The sequence below is a fragment of the Martes martes genome, assembly GCF_963455335.1.
Source record: "Martes martes genome assembly, chromosome: 16".
Classification (NCBI taxonomy): domain Eukaryota; kingdom Metazoa; phylum Chordata; class Mammalia; order Carnivora; family Mustelidae; genus Martes; species Martes martes.
Genome location: NC_137904.1, coordinates 54265805 through 54288273, shown reverse-complemented (window position 1 = coordinate 54288273; position 22469 = coordinate 54265805). Strand labels below are relative to the sequence as shown.

Below are 22469 nucleotides of genomic sequence, written 5' to 3'. Positions count from 1 at the left end.
GGGAATGGGGATTGGCCACAAATGCTTGTGAGGTATCTCTTTGGGGTGATGGAGATGTTATTAAGTTGAATTGTGGTGACGCTCTCCCAACTCTGTAAATTTACTAAAAATCCTTGAATTGTATACTTAAAATGAATGAATTTGATAGCATAAAATATTAATCTCAATAAAGCTGTTTAAAAAGCTTTGCCCTATGCTCTATTGCAAAACACAAGCATTGTCAAATGCTATTAAAAACTAATGGCAGATTGAAAAAATGTTGCCTCGTTTAATGGGTATTCATTATCCACTGCAAGGATAAAATCATATACAATACCATTTATTTATTCAAAAATATATATTAAACAGTATTCTGTATTAGGCACTGTGCTGGTCGTTGGGGACACCTAATGAACAAGACAGCACAGCCCATCCTTTCAGAGAGCTTGGTGGAGACGAAGACAGACCTCAAACAAGTCAATGCAAAGGGCTTAAAGGATCCAAAGAAGAAGGGCAAACTGGCAAGCACGGAGTACATAGCACAGCTGACACAATCTAGAGAGTCAGAGAATTCTTCCTGGGGAAGTAATGCTTAAACAGAATCCTAAAGATTGAGTTAGAATTCATTAGCAAGAGAGTAGGGCAGAAGGTAAGCATGTTCTGTGGAGAGAAGCAAAGGAATTGAAGGAGGAGAGACCAGAAGGCATTAAAGAAGCCTTGATTTAACTGGAAATAAGTGTACGATGGGATGACCCCCAAGAGCTCAGTCAGGAACATACCCTTTAGAGCCCCGCACCATCCTGGATGAAACTTCAGTGAAAGTAGAGAAAGCTGCCCTCATCGCTTGTGTTCTTGGGATCCTGGGAAAGACTTCTGTCTACAAAAGCACTTTTCATAACATAATAAAAGAGAGAGAGAGAGAGAGAGAGAATAAAACTTCTGAATTTCCAATAATAAAAAAACGCTTTTCCATTAATTGAGCAACACTTAGAATTCTCAACTAAAAATTCATTCCTTCGCTTAAAACATTTGCTTCCCAAGATGTAAGCAGACCTACAAAGTGAGCTACATTAACCTAGATCTGTCGTACATTGTTTAGGAGGAATGAGTTACTTTCTGAAGCCATTGATTGATGAAGAAAGAATAACATTATGGGGCTAATTATTTTCTTGGGCAAGTCACCACTGGGGTAGGAAGGGGCCCAGAAAAGGCTCTTGAAGGATGTTTAGGACAAATACGGTCAACCCCTGTTACTTTTCACAATGCAGGCTCCTCTCTCTGTTATTCTTTCAGTAGACTTGAGGCAAACCCTAAACCTAAACATTAAAGAAAAAAATCAGAAAAGAAGAACAGACGTACGTTACCTGTTCACTGAGTGATAGTGTTGAGTGGGGGTCCACTTTCTTTTCTGCAGGGAATTGCTTGTCACCAGTGCACACAGGGGAATCATGCTTAATGAAGGAAAAATGCAACATGTGGAATTCCATGTCACTGAAATGCAAATCATAAAGTGATGAACTTGCGTTTAGGTGTTTTTCTTTTTGTCTTTGCAGAGAGCTTACGAGCACCAACCAAAATACCCAGACCACAAATATGACCCGAGTGGAGTTGATCTTCTAGTATGCCTAATAGTAAGACGGACTTTCTACCTCTTCACCTTTTTTTTTTTTTTTGGAGGGGGGTAGTTAGCATTTGGTATCATAACCATTTGGTTTGTCTAATGTGTGCCAACTTTGAAAGTGTTTTTAATATAGTCTCAGAATAAGACCATTCAGACGTGATTCCAAATCATGAGTTATTTTTATGTGTCTGTGTGGACTGTGTAGGTCCAGAATGTAATATCAAATTAATTTCTCACATTTATTTATCGCCATCTCCAAATTTGAGAGACCATGTAAGAAATACAGGTGCGATGTAACTGAAATCCTTTGAATTAGAGATAAAAAGGGCAAAGTTGAATAATAAAAATGAAAGGGGAAAATGATTATATCGGTGTATTTAAGCTGAAGAAAACTGCTGTCTCTGAATACAATGTGTCACTACTTTTCTAGGCACAGGAGCAAATACGGACAGAAGTGCCTGGTCCTATGGCATTTATATCGTGGTGGAAGGAGACAGATAATATATGTGGTGTCAGATGGTCAGTCAGGAAAAGCCTGATTGAGAAGCAAAGATCTGAGGGGGACAAGGAGGCAACCTACAGGGATAGCTTGGGAAAGAACATTCTAGTAGGAGGGCATAGGTGATGCTGGCTTATTCCAGGGTCAACCAAGAGGTCAGGGTGATTGTAGCCAAATGCCCAAGGGGAGAGTAGCACAAGAGAAGGTCATGGAAGTCACAGGATGAAGTGCACGGTGGATGGAAGGGGCCGCACAGAGCAGTCTAGGTCACTGCAAAGACTTTAAATTTTCTTTGAGTAACCAAGGAATCAATGGAGGGTTTTTTAAGCAAAGCAGTATGATCAGACTTACTTTTTTAAAAGAGTACTTCTGGGCGCCGGGGTGGCTCAGTGGGTTAAAGCCTCTGCCTTCAGCTCAGGTCATGATCCCAGGGTCCTGGGATCGAGTCCCACATCGGGCTCTCTGCTCAGCGGGGAGCCTGCTTCCCTTCCTCTCTCTCTGCCTGCCTCTCTGCCTACCTGTGATCTCTGTCTGTCAAATTAAATAAAATCTTAAAAAGAAAAAAAAGGGTACTTCTAGTGACTGGATTGAGAACAGATGTTTGGGGCACAGGGAGAAGAGGAAGGAGGCTAGGTAACAAGGTGTTACACTATTGTAATGGGAAATTATGATGGCCTGGATCTGGGTGGGAGCAGCACAGGCAGGGGCGAGAAGTTGGGTTCTGGGTAATTTTGAAGGTAGAACAGATAGAATTGGTTGACAGACAGGATGTGGATTGTGAGAAGAAAAGAGGCAGGTGCCACCAAGCTGGATTTTCCCCCTGATTTGTAAAAATGGTTCTCAAATGTATTCGTAAAAATGGTTCTCATAGGTATTTTACCTGAAGACAAAGGGCACCAATTTATTTCAGATGTTTAAGTAATATTTGTGAACTTGTACCTATATATAACTGTTTTTCTTTGTTCCTAGCCTTACTTGCAGGCTTTGTTATTTGTTTTTATCCTAAGATGCATGGAGACAAAATGCGGAAAGAAAATAATGCGAAAGGATCCCGTTTTCAGGTTGGGATAAAACTTAATTGCGAACTTAATATCATATTTTAACGTTCCTCCGTAGTGGGCCGCACGACTGACCTGTTAATGTGGATTGATATTTGCCACGTAAGCAGGATGCCGGTTTTCACGATGTCCGTGGATTCCTGGCTGATTGCCTGGTAATAGGACTCTCAGTCAGAGATCTGCCACTAACCAGCGGAGGGAGGTTTTCAGTTCCTCAGAAATTTGACGAGTACTCAGATATGCCAGTTTTTCATCTGAGCTGATCGCACGTCTTTGAAAAGAGGAGATGGGGTGGAAGTAGCTGAGCAACCTCCCATAGGTCAGAGTGTTCCATAAGATGGACATTGCACAGGGGCACCCGGGTGGCTCAGTGGGTTAAGCCTCTGCCTTCAGCTCAGGTCATGATCAGGGTCCTGGGATCGAGTCCCGCATTGGGCTCCTTGCTGAGCGGGGAGCCTGCTTCCCCCTCTCCCTCTGCTCCTTCCCTTGCTTGTGCTCTCTCTCCTTCTCTCACTCTCTGTCAAATAAATAAATTCTTTAAAAAAAAAAAAAAGATGGACATTGTACAGGGGCTCTAGGAAGGGTGAATGGGAAAAAATGCTGAGGGCAAATGTCCGTGTGACTCAGATGGGCTCAGAGTCAACAGAGACAATGTAGGTGACCTGATTTTTATTTTATTTTCTTTATTTTATTATTTTTTTAAAATATTTTATTTATTTTTTTAAGATTTTATTTATTTATTTGACAGAGATCACAAGTAGGCAGAGAGGCAAGTAGAGAGAGAGGTGGGGAAGCAGGCTCCCCGCTGAGCAGAGAGCCCGATTCGGGGCTCGATCCCAGGACCCTGGGATCATGACCTGAGCCTAAGGCAGAAGCTTAACCCACTGAGCCACCCAGGCGCCCCAGGTGACCTGATTTTTAAAGAAGCAGCAGTCGTTGCCAGCACATTGGCAAGGGTCAAAGATTCTAACTGGAAGAATGACAGCAATGAGAAGGGGATTCTGGCAACCGGAATGGGAATTCTTGGTTGAAGCAGAAACAGTATTCCCAGGGCCACGACCATCAGCAGCGTATTGAGAGAAAGGCTGGTAAAACCACAGAGAAGCTGATCTGAGGGACGTCCTGCCTAACAAGAAAACCTTATGTCCTACGTTTCATTTCTCTACAGAATTTCCCCTCAAAGCAGAGGGGCTCGACCTAACCCCGAAGAACCTGTCGATGAGGATGAAGACGTTAAAGCAGAAAGACAAAGAGCAGCCACTGCCCTGACCACTTCGCAGGCAGACGAGGTAGAAAAGCAAGTGACTGGGGCGCCTGGGGGGCTCAGCTCGTTGGGCGTCTGACTTCGGGGCAGGTTATGGTCCCAGGGTCCTGGGATTGAGCCCATGCGGGTCTCCCTACTCAGTGGGGAATCTGCTTCTCCCTCTCCCTCTGCTCCTCCTCCCCCCTGCGTGTTCTCTCTCTCTCTCTCTCTCTCTAATAAATGAATAAAAAATTCTTTTTTTTAAGATTTTATTTATTTATTTGACAGACAGAGATCACAAGCAGGCAGAGAGAGATGGGGAAGCAGGCTCCCTGCTGAGCAGAAAGCCCGATGGGGGGCTCAATCCCAGGACCCTGGGATCATGACCTGAGCCGAAGGCAGAGGCTTTAACCCACTGAGCCACCCAGGCGCCCCATGAATAAAAAAATTCTTAAAAAAAAAAAAAAAAGAAAGAAAGAAAAGCAAGTGACAGAGTAGATGTTAATGGACCTACATTCAAGAACTATGAAGAAGAGAGGTCGATATGCTGGTTTCCATTTCGAACGTTGGGAGCTTGGTGTATTATCATTGTTATTAAATATGTAGGTGCTTCTTAAGAGTATCCCAGAAGCTCAAAGGAGCACACAGAACATAATGGTTTTATTGTTCTTTAGAGGAAAATAGGCTTTGATAAGGAGAGCTGTAATTTCAAAACCAAAGATTTTCGTGAGTTGGAGAATTTGTGTGAGATTTGTTATAAAATGCTGGATAGGGATTAGGATTTGAAGGGTTATTCTTTTGTCTGATTTAGATATTGTGATGTGTCCATGAGCCTAGACTCTTCTGGGAAGGCAATGAGCCAGTTTCCCTGAATCTATACCATTTTATTTTATTTTTAAAACATATTTTATTTACTTATTTATTTGCAAGAGAAAGAGAGAGAGAATAAGCAGGAGCAGGAGGTGGGGACAGAGGCAGAGGCAGAAACAGACTTCCCGCTGAGCAGGGAGCCCAACACAGGGCTCCATCCGAGGACCCTGTGATCATGACCTGAGCTGAAGGCAGACACGTGACCGACTGAGCCACCTGGGCTTCCCTATATTGTTTTATTTTAGAAGATAGATTTAAGAGATTTAGAGATATTGTTGGTGTCGATGATTCCAGGTTACATTTGAAACAGGCAATATAGATTACTGTCAGTTTAACATATACTCCGTTTTGGGGCACCTGGGTGGCTCAGTCCTTTAAGCCTCTGATTCCTGATTTTGGCTCAGGTCATGATCTTAGGGTCGTGGGATCAAGTCCTGTGTTGGGTTCCATGCCCAGCGGGGAGTCTGCTCCAGATTCTCTCTCCCCCTCTCCATTTGCCCCTCCAGGCCGTGCTCTCTCTCTCTCTCTCTCTGTCTCAAAATCAATGCATGTATCTTTTTTTAAACATTTACAAAATGAAAATAAAATATACTTCATTTTATGACATAGAGTAAGAAAGTGTACAGTAATGAGAACATAGGAATGTAAAGTCTCTGAAGGTTAAGAGGAAACATCACACTGTCCTCTATTCCAGAAACCTGTCATAATTGCTAGCTGTCTGCACAAAGAGTATGCAGGTCAGAAGAAAAGTTGCTTCTCAAAGAGGAGGAAAAAAATAGCAGCAAGAAGTATCTCCTTCTGTGTTAAAAAAGGTTCGGAAGAATCACTTAACTTTATTCACCATTATTTCGGAAATGCCCACTGAACATCTCTGGTATAGGTGCCATTGTACTTGCTCAAGCGTGCAGGCATGCATTCATTCATTCAACACGTATTTTTTGAGCATGCTAGGGACCTCTGGGTTCCGGAATAGAATCATGAAGGAAATAAGAAAGTCCCACTTTGTGAAATACGGTGAAGGTCTTAGATTTTTATAGCAAATCAGTGGAATGCCACTGGAGGGTTTTTAGCTAGCTTTTTGTTACCCCTTAAGTTTTGAAAAAAACTTAACACGTTGGCTATTGTTTGTAAATCTGGGTGGCAGACAAGAGGCTAAATTTATATTAGTTCAGATGAAAGATGGTGGTGGCTTAGACACAGGTGGGGGAATTAGGGATGGAGAAAATGTCCCTGACTTCCCAAGTTTAGGAATCACTTAAACATGTACTTAGCACATTAGCCATCTACTACCAAAAAGAATCTGGCTCATTTTTCACTGAAAATGTAATGTGGAAAACAAAAGGCTTATTGACATCAAATCCATAAGCTTTTCACTAATATTTCATATAATTATAGGAGTTAGAGAACATGGTTTGGTGACCTGAATTACATATATGTTAAAAATCTCAAAACAGTACTGGGGGGGGTGTACATATCTCAAAAGGTTTGAATAAACAGGTATATGATAACTCACTTTCGAGACTGATAATCAGTGATTGTCTTTCAGGTGAAATTTTGGGATTGCTAGGACCTAACGGTGCTGGTAAAAGCTCATCTATTAGAATGATTTCTGGGATCACGAAGCCAACAGCTGGAGAGGTAGTAAGAAATGACACCATGATTTTCATCCCCAAAATAGACATTTCATGATAAATGTAGGTTATATCTTTATAAGACTCTACTTTTAATAATTTAAATAGTTTTCCATAATAAATGTGTGAATTCCTATAATGTGTATTGTTTTAGCTTTTTAATTTTTATGTAGCTATTTATCTTTCTAATTAAACATTTTCTTATTGAAGTACAATTAGCATACAGTGTTATATTACTTTTAGGTGTACAATAGAATGATTTCAATATTTCTATCACTTGCAACAATGTAGATTATAAAGGGCATAATGTTAAGTGAAATAAGTCAGACAGAGTAAGACAAATACCGTAAGAGTTCACTGATAGAATATTTCTTTGATGCTCAAAAAATTTAGGTATTTATTAGCTACATGTCAGTTTCTTGAGTGTGAGATTGGAGAAAAGGCTACCTGTGTTTCTAAAACCAGTTTCCTTTCTTAGGTAGAACTGAAAGGATGTGGTTTGGTTTGGGATCATCAGGGAAACAACACAGTCAGCTTCCCAGGATACTGTCCTCAGGAGAACGTGCTCTGGCCCAACCTGACAGTGAGGGAACATCTGGAGATCTTTGCCGCCATCAAAGGGCTGAGGAAAGGGGACGCCACCGTTGCCATTTCACGGTAAAGAGAAGTCACGGGATTCTTTTGTGTCCAGAGCCAGGGAAGCTTGTTCCACTGATGGTGAATTCACTGATGAAGAATGGAGAGTAGAAATGACGTCTGCACCTTATCCGAGAGTATCAGCAGTAGAGCAGGGTTGGAGGGACGGGAGCTATTTCCAGCATCCTCAATTGAGGGATCTTTAAAAAAAAAATCGCATAAAATAATTGACAGTGTTCAATGAATGAATAACCACGAATAATCGTCCACTTCCGTTCCAAATTCAAAATTCTAGCTATTCTTTAGAACTTTTTATGAGATGAAATATCTTTCCTGTCCCAAAACAAACTCTTTCTCTCTAGGATCATGAGTTTCCGAGTAGTAGTGCCTAGCTTCCTTCCAATGCTGTTGTAATCTTCTGCGGGATTACAGTGTCCAAAGATCCTCTTTTGAATGGATATTCTCCTGTTTTCCAATAGATTGGTGGATACTTTCAAACTGCACGGACAGCTAGAAGTTCAGGCGCAGAAATTAACGGCAGGAGCCGCCAGAAAGGTATGTGGGATGCGGGATGGTATTCTGAAGGCTCATGTGGTGGCAGCAAATAAGGTGCTTCTCTGCCTTTCAGTTGTGTTTTGTGCTGAGCGTCCTGGGAAATTCGCCTATCCTGCTCCTGGATGAACCCTCGACAGGCATGGACCCAGAAGGGCAGCAGCAAATGTGGTGAGCATAACACAGGAGTGTAAACCTCCTATCAAAGTTGTGTTTTTAAACCAAGCTTAGATGGGGCACCCAGCCGGCTCAATCGGTAGAGCAAGCAGCTCTTGATCTGAAGATTGTGAGTTCAAGACCTATGCTGGGTGTTTAGCTTACTTTAAAAAATTTTTTTTCTAGACTAAATAAAACCCTGATCTTGGAAAAATCTAAATCCACTGATTTCTAATTTAGTGGAGATAATCTATATCATTAGGAAAATAAATATTTCATAAATAGACTCTCTTTTGTATCATATTTATGTGGTATTAATGTTAAAAAAAACCCTCTAAGTATTGTGTTGGAATTTTAGGTCTTGTAATTTGGAGTTAAATTTTTTAAATTATTGAGGTATATGTAACTGTTTCTTTTTTTAGAGGATATTAACTTACATATTTTCTCCGTTTCCTTTTCTTCCCCCCTTTACCAAATCTGTCAAATTTGCTTATCCAGTTTTTCTTAGTTTTTAAATTGTTTTTACTTTCCCTTCTAGGATGTACTGTTTGGATTAATAAAATCATCCAGTCTAATTTCATATTTGTGACTGTCCAATAGTTTCCCTATCTCTTTAAAGAAGTTTATTGTGGAAATTTTACACAAATGTAAAGAGAATCATTTATGAACCCAATATACCCATGACCTATTATAACAGTTACCCATATAAGGCCCACCTTTTTCCATTATACTTCTACCCACTTCCTTTCCTCCACTCCTATCAGTTTGAAGCAAATATTAGGCAGCCTTTCCTTTATTTATAAATATATCAATTAATTTATTCAAAAGATATAAAGACCTCTTTTTAAAAAACTTAATCAGAATACCACTAGCATACCTAAAAATATTAAACACTTTTCTTTATCATTTATGTTATCAAAAAACCTAATCAGTGTTCAAAGTTCTGGTTTTTTAGTTAGAAATATGATTCATTTTATCTATACAGTTTCTCCTCCATTTCTTTTTTGTCTACCCTTTTTTTTAACAGTGATATTTTTGGGCTCCTTTCAGGCAGGTGATCCAGGCAGCCATTAAAAACACAGAGAAAGGAGCGCTCCTGACCACCCATTACCTGGCCGAAGCTGAAGCCATATGTGACCGCATCGCTATCATGGTGTCTGGAAGGCTGAGGTGGGTGTCTTGCTGGAGGCTGTGCTTGACCCTCAAAATGAAATTCCCTGCGGAAAAGGAAAGATCGCCGTGAGCACCTGGAGTTCTTCCCATCAGTTTCTCAGCGATGCCCTTTCCCCTACATTTGAAATTTAAGAATGTAAAAAACGTAAGGGGCAGTATTTTTTCGGACATGTTTTTCTTCTTGCCCATAGGTGCATCGGCTCCATCCAACACCTAAAAGACAAACTCGGCAAGGATTACATTCTAGAACTGAGAGTGAAGGAAGCTGCCCAAGTCACCTGTGTTCATACGGAGATTCTGAAACTTTTCCCACAGGTCGCACTGCAGGAAAGGTGAAGGAGCTTCTGATTATGGAGAAATGTGTTGGCTTTACCCTCTCAGAGGTTTCTTTCCTGCTCTGTGAAGACTTCAGGGTGATTTGACTTCATAATAAAAGTTAGGGACCTCAAAAACGGATTTACTGACTCCTCCAGATTGTAAAAGATTTGGCACCCCCCCCAGGAAGCTGTGTCCTCCTGTCCCAAGGAAAGCTTGGGGACCCCTTACATGGGCCCCCTCAGCAATCCAAGGCTGGTCTCCAGCTCAGAGGAGGATGTAGAAAAATTGGGGGAAAGGAACTTCTCATGCCCAGAACCCTTCATGGGACCAGATTTGGACTCATGGCACCCTCCACAGACCTCCCCGAAAATATTTAAAAGATGTAAATATTTACAATCTAAAAGATGTAACTATTTAAGGTGAATTCCCCCGTTGGAAAAAAAACAGCCATCGAGATACTCAAATAATCTCCCTCTAATGAGTTTTCATGCCTCAAAATGGAGAATAGAAATGTGTGTGTGTGTGTGTGTGTACCTATATCTGTGTGTTTGTGTATGTCTGTGTGTTGGGGGAGTGGGGGGCAAGGAGGTGGAACTAGAACCGAATTTGGAATTCCTTGGAGGCGTAAGCACACCAAAGAAGCAAGTGGCATTTCCATTTTAGCACAGCATAAATATAACGGAATTATCAGAGACTATGCCAGGGAAAGCAACTCAGTCCCGCTACCGCACTCTTGGTGTCACGAAGTAAGTGGGGAGACCATGAGTGGCAAGCCTGAAAGAGCAGGTGCTGGGCTGAAGAGGGCCAAGCCTGGAGGTCTGGGCAGCTCTAGGGCCTCCTGGGGGCATCACACTACTAGGGAATGAGCTGAGAATGGGCATGAGGTCATCCAGCTGAAAGTGGCACATGGAAACAAGAGGCCACAGACCCCGTCTGGCTTTTCCTTTCCTCACAGGTTAGGGAAGTTTATAGTTAAAGCCTTTTGAACCCTTCCTATCAGGTCCTTCTCTCTTAACCCCACATCTCCCTTTCCTGAGCTTTCTGGTCGCAAGGATGAAATATTAAGTGAATGAATTAATTGCAAACTAATTTAAGCTAAGCAAAGGGGATAGTCCAGATGGTCTATGCTCAACAACAACAACAAAAGGTTTGCATACACTGAGCATAAATGCAATTATGCTGGTTTATTTCTAGAAGAATTATCTCCAGCAGCCAGCCACCAAAGACATTTTAAGAATTTTGCATCGGTTGTTTTACTCACTTTTTATGTAAGCTGTATATTTATTTGTATTACTTTTATTTTCGTCAAAGGAAATTGATGTTAATATCAGCATTTACTTTGATGGCCATTTTCTCCCCCTTGAAACTCAAGGTCAGATATGACATTTTCATGTCCCCAGGTACTTCTCCTTCTTGGTCTATAAACTACCTCCGGCAGATGTCTACCCTCTATCTCAGACCTTCCGCAAATTAGAGGCAGGTAAGAGTTACCATTGTAAAAGAAAACTTTTGAAGAATCAGTTCAGCATCAGGTAGTAATTTCGTGGTAGGTAATTGTGTAATCCATTTTAAAAATGTGCAAATGCTTAATAGTTTTAAGAATTCTAATGGTAGGTAATAGTGGGATTTAACCCCAACTGTCGTTAATCCAGTTCTCTGGAAAGAGGTTAATCTCTGTGGCAGGAACTGAAGCTACAGAAAACACACAACTAAGCTTGGCTGGGTTTACTGTGAATTCATAACTTTAACCTGACAAAGCCCCTTAGTGAGTGCTGCATTGCCTGTGTGTGCACAACCCATTCACACCAAGTGTCCTAAATTATTCCTTACACACCCATTTCCTTCTTGCTTTTCTCCCTCGGTTGATGTCCTTGCTTTATATTTCACTAATAAAATAAAAGCCACAGAAAACCTTCCACCCACGCATCCACTTCTCTGCATCTGGGCTGCCTGTTCTGCCTTCCCACTAAGTCCGTCCCCTCCATCGTGCATGACTCCTCTTGCCATTCGAAATTGTCTACTTTCTCTCTTCATCATCGTTTTTCTGCTTCCAGCTGGGAAAGTCCCAGCAGCAGACTGTCATGGAGTAATTTTACACAGCCTAGTGGTGAAGAGCTACAAGTTCAGGGTCAGCCTCTCTACCAGCTGGGAGGCACTGGGTAACGCTACTGAAACCCTGCACATCTAGGTGATCTGTCTCTAAGTGGGGGGGGGGGGGGGGGTAATATCAGTGCCCACTTGGGCAGGGTCATTGGGAAGATTAAGTGAATTCATTTATAGAGTGTTTAGACTTGAGCCAGGTTCACTGTGTTTGAGAGAATATGAATCCCCAGTTGACTCCCTTCAGTCCAGACACCCTGACTTCTAGCTCTTCCTAAAGGCTACCAGACATGCATTCTCCTGCCTTAGGACTTTGCACTCGCTGATCCTTCTTCTTGAAATTCTGCTACTTCCAAACATCCAGCTTGTTCTCTCACTTCCTTCAAGTTTCAGCTCAATTCTCACCTTCTAACTATGGCCAACCCCAGCCGTCCTGTTAAAAACGAGTGCCTGGTACTTCTGTTTCCTCGACTTCATTTATTTTTCCCGTATAGTAGCAATCATCATTTCCTTTATTTTATATTTAAGTCCTTATTTATTTAATGCCCATATTCCTGCCACTAGAATGCAGGGGTTTATACACAAAGGCAGGGTTTTGTTTTCACTGCTACTCTGTCCCTGGTACCAAGCGTGGACACACACAGAAGATCTCAGTGTAGGAGTGGAGAACTGTGACTATGTGAATACGTACATCTGGTTTCCTGGCAGGGACGCACAGCTTCCAGCTGGGTACAGCAGATAAACTGGCTGAAGCCAGTTACACAGAAGCACTGGGTCCTTTCATAGGGAAAGGAATGGGATTGGAATCTTCCTTGTGTGTAAGAATGTGTCAATTATGTAATTCCTCAAGGAACTTCTGTTTCCCAGGACACATATACTATGTAATAAAATGTATCAGAATGTAATATGAGAAAATTCTCACATCAGAGTTCATTTAATTTGTATTTATATTAACTCTATGACTTTTGACATCTCCCTTCTTTCTCCAAGCATTCGTGTATTCAGCTTTATATCCTATTTATACTAATTGTGTGTATTTTTATTTTGTATAACTTTGAAAACATTCTTGGTAATAAGCATCTTGTAAGCGTCTACTAGTAATCTTTCCCCCCCCCCCCCAGTGAAACATAATTTTAACCTGGAAGAGTACAGCCTCTCTCAGTGCACATTGGAAAAGGTAGGTCAGCTTTTATGGTTTATATCATTCCTATAAATTTCACATGAAAGTAATTATGCATGTATTCTATTTATTTTAAGACAATAACCAACTTGTTCATTCCTTTTCTTTCGGCATTGTCTCCTATTTAGGTATTCTTAGAGCTTTCTAAGGAGCAGGAGCTGGGAAATTTTGAAGAAGAAATTGATACAACCATGAGATTGGAACTCCTCTCTCCTTCAGACGACTTTTAAAAGCTCAAGCCTGTTAATACTTTGTGTCATATAAGCTTATGTTCTATGTAATAATTGGCAGTATGTATAATTTTAAAAATCATTAACATCAATGTCAGGGTATATTTTGTACATTTGGTTAACAAACGAATACACGTCAGAATTATTCCTCCCCTTAAATTTAGGAATGATAGAAAATCTGTGATACAGGCAATATAAAGTATTAATAAATTTACCTGAAGACCAGGTAGCAGGTATTGTGGAAATAAAACCACCAACTTGGGATTTTTTTGAAGTAGAACTTCAAACATGGTGGATCACTTTGAAAAATGACACTTACTGAGAAATTCCCTAGCAGAGCCATACGAGGGATCTGTTCAACAAGCCAGAAGCTATAGGAGTGCCGCATGCATTTGGGAAGCTCAGGTTTATAAGTTTGCTTTGAAACACAAGTAAAACCTAAGAAGTCCTCTGAAGACCTCTGAAAAGACCTTTGAAGTCTTCTCAGAAATTGTTTTGAAATTCAGAGCGAGGAGCGCATTGGACTCACCCATGAACGAGCACATGCATCGGATAAGCATTCACACATACCTTGTGGAAATGAGGGACGTCACAGCAACATTCGTTCCGTTTTCTAAGATTTTGAATGCCACATCATGGTTGGGGGGAGTGCTGATTTCCCTCATCACCTCATCAGTAGTTTTCTGTGTACAGTCGACCTTTGCACAGCACAGGGGTTAAGGGTGCCGAACCCTCTGTGCAGTCAGAAATCCGAGTATAACTTTCAAGTACCCCCCGAAACTTAACCACTAATAACCTACTATTGACTAGGAGCCTTCCCCAAAACATAAATCATCAATTAGCACAGTTTGCATGTTATATGCTTTACATGCCACATTCTTATAAAAGTCAGCCAGAGAAAAGATAATGTTATTAAGAAAATCATAAGGAAAAAATACACTTATTGTACTGTATGGTAAAAAACCCGTATATAAGTGAACCTGTATAGTTAAAATCCATGCCCTTCAAGGGTTAACTGTATTTACTGCCATTTTTAAATCACTTCCTTCTTACATATGTACATCATGTGTTTTTATATCTATACACACGCAGGCATAAATCATTTGTATTACTAAATTTTAAAAAAGTGTGTTTTATGTGTAATTTTATTTTTTTCCTTAAATTATAGCTATTTCATTTTAAATATCATGAGAAAATTTTTTGAAGACCAAGCAGTATTTTTGATGTTTTTTTTTTTTTGGTGATATGTTATATAACTTAAAACACATTGTTATGCTCATTGAGGGATTTTTGTATAATGAAGAAAAACACAGAAATTGAATAAAAGATCACCACACTTCCTCCATGCAAAAAAAAAAAAAAAATCAGTTTCTTTTTTCTTTAGTATACTCTTACATAGGTGAAATCATTACAGTATATATAATTTCTTAACTATATATGCATATCTGCTGATGTAACATTGAAATTGTTTTAATTTACTTTCAAACTTATGGTGAAGTTCCAGTGTTATATGTTTGTATTTTATTTTGTGTTAATTATTTGTATTTTTTGTTCACTTATTTTTGTGTTTTAATCTTTTTCTTACCCATTTCTCACATAATTAAATATTTTACCTGCATATATTACATATCAAAATTATATCTGGAACATTATGATAAATAATCAATAGCTTACTATTTATTCAGGATACTTTAGTGCCCTGTAAAAGCAAATTCATATCATAATGAGAGTTGGGTTTAGATTATTTCTAAAATTCAAGCAATAAATTCTCCTGTCTTGCTCAAATGTATGAGATCACAACATATATAACCATTTCACATAGTAAGATGATGAAATCTTTGCGTATATTCATTATAAGTTACTAATTTTCTTAACTGTTGTAGAATTATGTTTACAAAATACTGAATAACCAATATCAGATGTACAAATATTTTAAAAGATTAAGTTGGACATGATTTGCTAAATCCATCATAATATGGGCGCTTTTGAAAATTTGGGTTTCTATTAGGAATATATTCAAGAGAAGATAAATGGGTATGAAACGGGAAGGAGATGAGAATAAAACTAAAGAAAGGATTTTTTCAAAAGAAAAAATAGTTGTATTATCTCTGACTCTGTTGTAGACAGGTCCTGTGCTGGTTTTGTTCATTATTTTCCTACTATACCCCTTCCAAAAGCAACAATAGATGCAAAGGTAGAAGAGGAGAAAGGTCAGAGGATCTCTTCCCTCCTGTCCTCGTTTTAGCTCCAGATCTCAGACAGTAGATGTAGCCCTCCAGGCCTATAACTTCTGCCCTCCTCCAGTGACACACATCTGCTTCTGGCCCCTCTAACACTATTGCCCCCAAGAATGTCCTACCCTTACCTCCTCCTTCTCACTCAGGCTCCAGAAATCATCAGAATTATCATTTAAGTTGTTTGTTCCTAGTTTATGGCTCTACTGGCTTCTGCTCCAAGTAAGCTGGTCTTGGCTGCAATTCTTTTTATTCATTTGTGCAAAATGCATAAAATGATCTCTGCTCCCAGGTCCTTCTAATATTTGGTTTTGGACTCCAGTTCTTAACACAGAGCTCCTAAGACACTAAGGGTCTCTTGGGTGATAGAAGTAACTTTTGTTCTAATGAGATGATGCTGGTGGGTTCCAGGATCAGCACTGGCCACCAGAAAAACCAAGCCATGATTAAAAGCGTGGTACTTTCACCCCATCCTCATTCTCCAGAGGTGGGAGAAGCATTGTAAATTGAGCTGAGAGTCAATCATGCCTATTTGATGAAACCTCCAGAAAATTCCAAAAGTACTGTGTTCAGAGAGTGACCAAGCTGGTGAACACATCTATGTGCTAGGAAAGTGGTGGGTGCCTCCCAGTTCCAGGGTGACTGGGGCTCTATGCTTGGAACCCTTCCAGACCTTATCCTATGTATCTCTTCATTTGGCGGTTCATCTGAATCCTTTATCATATTGTTTATTATATTAGAAACCAGTCAGCATAAGTAAGGGTTCCCTTGAGGTCTGTAAGCTGTTCTAACAAATCGTCAAACCCAAAGATGAGATCATGGGAGCCCCATTTATAGCTGGAAGGTCAGAAGTAGAGGAGAGAACATGGGGTTTAGTGATTGGAACCTGAAGCAGAGTCAGTCTTGTGAGACAGGGCGAGTAACTGGTGGGATCTGATGCTAACTCCAGACAGATAGTGTCAGAACTAAATAAATTGTAGGACACCCAGATGGTTTTGGAGAATTGTTTGGTATGGGGGGGGGGGAACCCACCACATTTGGTGGCCAGAAGTATGAGAACAAAGGAAAACACAAAGGACAAAAATAGTTTTCCTAGACATTTGGTGTCAGTGAAGTGGAATTTGCTAGAACAGTTCTGGCTCATGGAAACACATGGTTTGGGAACAGGAAGAATGGAGGGCTGGGATGCAGGGATGAGGAGCTCTTGGTCTCTGGATGGCTACCTAGTCCCTCATAGTATAAAAAATGCAGCTGCTCTTTGATCAGTTACTAAGAGTAGAAGTTACCAGTGGAATTAGAGATAAGAGTAGACCCAACTCCTGAGGAGTTGGCTCTTTGGATATGTAAGGAAATGCAAAATAATAAGCATGTTAAGTGTATAATCGCTTGGTCATTGTTATCTGGAATGGCTAAAATAAGAGAGATTTCTGAGGTGGACCTTGATGCGGGAACAAGTTCAAACTTGGATCAGTCTGAGCTTTGGCCACCAGCTTCAAAAGCTGCTCAGAAAGGGAAAAATTATGCCAGGAAGTTACCTCTAATCACCCCCTGATCACGAAAGAGATAGTCAGTGTGGTGGATGGAGGACAACACCAAAACAAACAAACAAACAAACTACTAAAACCAGGGGGTAGAGCGTGAAGGAGATGTCCCATTTTATGGACCGAATTATCAGCTTCCTGAGAATCTCTACCAAAATGGACTATGAGAGTAACTAATCTGGGGTCTCTGTCTTTGGTTTTGAATGTTTCAGAGTGGAAGAGCCTTTCTGGGTTGCTGCTGGATCCGCATCCCACTACAGAACAATCACAGATGGTTATATGTGATCCAGACACACAGAACGTTATTCCTGAGGGCTTCCTGCTGAGCTGATAAAGCCACCTTAAGGTGTGCTCACCTGAGGAGGAGGACTGCCCAAGTCCTCCTATCATTGCCCAGTGGAGCACTTCAGATGAAGCAGCTGATACACTTTGTAGGCAAGCTGCGTGGGATTGGCTAGGATATTCCCCCACTGAATATGCCTGTTACCAGGCTATGGTAAATGCTGTGATTAAGGGGGTCCCTGTTACATGGGTAGCCTGTGTGACATCACTCTTGCAAGACTGAACAGTCTGGGAAGCTTTATCAGAGTTACTGTCTTAGTTTTCCCACTCGGATCTCACTGATACTGAGGTCACCAAAGTAATTAAAAAGAAAATGGTGGAGACAGAAAGGCATCAAGGGACTCCACCCAGCAGAGAGGACATCTTTAGATGGTTATTGAAAAAGGAATGAATGTGGTAGACCCGGATGGTGTTGAAACAAAGGTATTGATGCAACATTATGGAAGTGTGTATGGACCAGTGAGACTTCCCGTGGGCTCCCAACACCCAACACCTGCCCTAAGCAGGTTCTCTCCACTTACCCCACTTTGGAGGAATTTAAAAAGCCAGAGGACAAAGGTTATGTGAGAAATGCCACCCAGAATTGCCTGAGGTATAGGTTAAGCAGATTAATCAAAGCAAATGTTGAAGGAGAGGCCAAGGTCTTCTGGCACAGCCTGGTAGGGACCCAAGGCCATGGGCACATGTGTGGATAAACTGGCCAGGGAGAGGAAGGAGAGGAGGAGAAACTTTTGGGGGGACTCCTTAACATAGGAGTCAATGCACTGTGATTTGAAACCTGTTGGTGACATCTTAATGGTGGCTTAATTTAGATCATGGGAGAAATGAAGATCAAAATGTTGATAGGATTAAGGTGAAAGTTTAGATGAAAATTGGGATTTTTGAGCAAACTTTAGGTGAGGCAATTGGTTTTCTTTTACCTGACTGTATTAATTGGGTGGATATTATGTCAGACTAGCAATTACTTCCCCTACCTATTCTATTGTAAATAGAAGGCATGACAGTCCGCCCTCCAGCCAGTCTTAATTGGACAGGCTCGATGGGGACCACTAGAATTTCTCAAGCCTACACAGGTAGTTAATTTAAAACAATGCAGAATACCTGGTGGGCAGAGAGATTACCTCTTTAATTAACGACACATTAGAAGCTGGAGCGCTGGTGACAATGACTTCTCTGTATGAGAGCCCTGTGTGGTCTGTGCAAAAGTCTTATAGCTCATGGAGAGTACTCCATGAGTACTCCATGAATATAGCTCATGGAGACCACTGAGGCTTAAGTAATGCCTTATCATTGAATACATCAGCAGTTCCAGACACTGTTTCAACCACCCACAAAAGACAACAGGTACCCAGTGATTTTTTTTTCCCCAAACACTTTCTTCTGTATCTCAATCTCAGAAGAGACCCAACCGTAAAGCACTTTCACACGGGAAGGATCTCAGTTCACAGTTCCTGTGCAGTCATGGGTCATCTAAACTCACAGCTTACTGTCATAATTTGGTCAGAAAGAATTTGGACCTGATACAGGTCTCCAGGGTAATAATACACCACATTGATGACATGGTAATATTGGAAATGAAGAGAAGGCTTGGGATGGATTTGAATGCTATGGTGACCCAATCAAGTTAATGAATCCAGCAAAGTCCAAGGACCTAACTTAATGATAACATCCTTAGGAATGGCCTGGGCAGGAGCCCTCTAGGATATTCCTCGAGTGACTGTTTTTCCCTACTCCCAGGACCGAATAAGAAGCTCCACGTTTGGTTGCTTTATTTGGATGGGGGAATACATACTCCACATCTGGGAATATTGTTAGTTCCTTGAAAGAAAGCCATATTTGAGTGGGGACCTAAATAAAAGCATGACGCATCTGAATGATAAAAAGTGATAGGTCTCGGGGCGCCTGGGTGGCTCAGTGGGTTAAAGCCTGTGCCTTCCGCTCAGGTCGTGATCCCAGGGTCCTGGAATCGAGCCCCACATTGGGCTCTCTGCTCAGCAGGGAGCCTGCCTCCCCCCACTCTCTGCCTGCCTCTCTGCGTACTTGTGATCTCTGTCTGTCAAATAAATACAATCTTTAAAAAAAAAAAAAAAGTGATAGGCCTCCCAATGTCTTTGGACTCCTATGATTCCAGATCTCAAGACTATGGTTTGCTCTGAAGCCTCAATATCAGATGGGACTAGGAAACATCATTGATTTTCAGTTTGCTTAGCTTTTTCTTATTATTAGAAGCAAGATGACTGTCAGAGGTAAAGAAAATTAATTTTAAATCTTAATGGTTTAAATCTTAAAATTTAAATTTGAACACTTGCCTGGGGCTAGTGGCTACCATATTGGATATTGCGTTTTTAAAGTTAAGTGGTATTTCTCTCCTCATCCTGAAAAATAAGATTTCAAGGGAACTTAATTCTGATCATCTCTTCCTCCTCTCTCATATAATCGCTGCCTGACATTTTCGTCCCTATTGTGACTAATATCTTCCTTCCACCCAAACACAAATCAATCATCATTACATTGCACATCAATATTTATTTAGTTTATCAGTATATTTATTAGTTTTCAACAACCAACTACTTCCTTCTGGCTTTCATGCTTTTCTTCTTGAGGGAGATCTATCAGTTCTTCCAGAGATATCTGTAAAAGAGCAGTCCCAGATTTTGTCTGAAGATAGGACTCTTTATCCTTACATACAAATTATATTTTTGCTGTCTTACCAATCAGCCTTTGTCAAACCACCTAAAACTTAACTGGCTTAAAATCGCAATCCTGTTTTAGCTCCCCCCCGCCATTTGATTTCTGGCATCTGGATATTCATTTTGTTTGAATTTGATTTGTATTTTTTTTATATTTTATTCATCCATTTTATGTCTTTGTTAGGGAACAAACACAATAGCATAGTCCAGCAATTGGTAGAAATCTTGTGATTGTCTCTTAAAATTACACCATGTGCTATTTTGGTGCAAATGATTAATTAAAAGGTAACTGGCCCAGCATTTCCTCCAGCTTTTTAAGTTTTACACTAAGCAAACCAGGAAACTTGCAAAAGTACTCTAGGGGTGGGCTTAGAAGAGTAATAATTGTAACATTGCAAGCAATTTTTTAATTATTTTATTATTTATTATTTATTTATTATTTTATTATTTATTACTTTTATTTTTCTTTGATTTTTTAAAAAAGATTTTATTTATTTAATTGACAGAGAAAGATCACAAGTAGGCAGAGAGGCAGGCAGAGAGAGAGAGAGGGGGAAGCAGGCTCTCCGCTGAGCAGAGAACCCAATTCGGGGCTCGATCCCAGGACCCTGAGATCATGACCTGAGCTGAAGGCAGCGGCTTAACCCACTGAGCCACTCAGGCGCCCCAGTATTCGATTTTGTTCGACAAATTAATTTGGTTTTCATAGACGATCTTTTACAAAAAGGCTGAGCATCTGAGTTTCTTATATAATAGTAAATAATTTCTGTGAAGGAAAAAAAGCTCCTGCAAGATTCGGGATATATGGATTTAATCAAATATCTAAAAAATACATAGCAGAAAGATTAATAGCCAAAAATGTTGTGGACCGAGGCTTGGATTTCCTAATTGATAAAAGAGATTCCCCAGGTTCCATTCAAGTCTGCTGTCCCGAGATGGGCATCTATCTACCATTGCTCACAAACTCCTTTTCACATAGTGCCGTGAGATATTCCCTCCCTGACAACAAAAGCCAAGGAGAAATTCAAGGTCGGTATTGCTTAGTTCTTTCAAACCCAATGATCTGTGTGCAGCTTCTGCAAATCTAAGTATAGCTTGTAATGATGTACTTCTAATCGGTGATAACATTCAAAAAGCCCCGAGCTTAACAGGCTTACGTAAAATAAAAAGAAGGGAGAAACGTGTATAGACCCAGTGACTTTATAAACTCAAAATTGGTGAATATAAGTAAAAAGATTAAGTCATATTTAATTATACTTTAGGCAGATTACCTTTTGTAAAAAGAATGAAATAGCAAAAATGTTACAAAATTCAATGGTACATTCACGTTCCCTGTTGCTGTTTTTGTCACCAAGCTGTTAGTGCTGACGCTGTGTCCTAAGTTTGTCCTAACTCATCTTGTTTGGTAACTATGTTTTTTTCTTTCTTGCTCACTTTAAGCATTTTCAAGTCTATCACTAATTCATGACTTACTGGTTTCAGTAGCCATGGATTCTTTTATTGATCCATAAGTGATTTTAATCAGTGATACACAACTTTTGAAAATGTCTTATACAGAGCAAACTTCACAAATTTTCCTTCTGTTTTCAGGAGTCCCACCAGCCTCTGCAGGGTTCTCAGCGTGACTCGGGAATTACTAACGTGTCTAAGGAAAACTTCCCTTCTTCTATTTCAAGACTCCTAACTGCATCCTCGGTTGCCAAGCACATCTGTTGGTGGGTTCTTAGAATTTGCTTTCCACTTCGCAGAAAAAAATCTTAACTCTCATGTAGTGAATTCTTTACTTCGTGTTGTTGTATGTAAACATTCACTCAGCCCTCTCTTTCACTTCCTTTTTCACTTGTGACAAAGAAACTCTTCCTCCTCCTATGAAATACTCTCCTCTCATCTGGTTCTGACCCAGTCCCTTATTTTCCTCTTCCCACCAAGAAAAAGCAGTGCTCCATTTGTTACTGATTTCTCCTGGATTTTTGGCATTTCCTTGCTTACTTTCCCTTCTAAACATCATCTTTAAAGAAACAAAAACAAAAACAAAAAGCTACCCTCGACCCAAGCAACTCATTTTGGCAACCACCCAACCAATGGCCTCTCTTTCATAACCAGGCTTCTAGAAAAAATACCTCACATTTTTTTGTTTTTGTTTTTGCCTCCCTATCTCACATCAGCACTATACATCTAAAGCCCAAAATATAGGCACTGAGCAACTTTCATGCCCTAGGCTCTGTGATACGAACCGTAGTGAAGAGCCTACGGTACTCCTCAGATGTTTATAGTCTATGGGGGGAGAGACGTGAGTATGATTAATTTAAGGTATGGTGAGGTACATACTGCCGTAGCAGTACACGGTACCATGGGAGCATCCAACCCACGTGGTAGGAGGACCTACCCCTCCTCTGGGACAAGTCAGACCTAAGAC

At 40.5% G+C, this 22469-nt stretch overlaps 1 protein-coding gene across 2 annotated transcripts in view; it reads left to right on the top strand.

Moving 5' to 3' along the window:
* The window catches only part of ABCA6 (ATP binding cassette subfamily A member 6), a 58938-nt gene extending 44481 nt beyond the window's left edge, over positions 1–14457 (top strand). Inside the window, exons 27-39 of one of the 2 annotated variants that reach the window (XM_080825948.1) lie at positions 1533–1610; positions 3069–3160; positions 4326–4446; positions 5965–6082; positions 6817–6908; positions 7380–7558; positions 8017–8092; positions 8166–8260; positions 9296–9415; positions 9610–9750; positions 11137–11216; positions 12958–13013; positions 13145–14457. In XM_080825948.1, coding sequence (XP_080682074.1) covers positions 1533–1610; positions 3069–3160; positions 4326–4446; positions 5965–6082; positions 6817–6908; positions 7380–7558; positions 8017–8092; positions 8166–8260; positions 9296–9415; positions 9610–9750; positions 11137–11216; positions 12958–13013; positions 13145–13246 — 1350 coding nt within the window. In that variant the 3' untranslated portion in view covers positions 13247–14457. The remainder of the gene's footprint in view (positions 1–1532; positions 1611–3068; positions 3161–4325; positions 4447–5964; positions 6083–6816; positions 6909–7379; positions 7559–8016; positions 8093–8165; positions 8261–9295; positions 9416–9609; positions 9751–11136; positions 11217–12957; positions 13014–13144) is intronic. The other variant, XM_080825949.1, reaches the window with a different exon arrangement.
* Positions 14458–22469: the final 8012 nt, after the last annotated feature.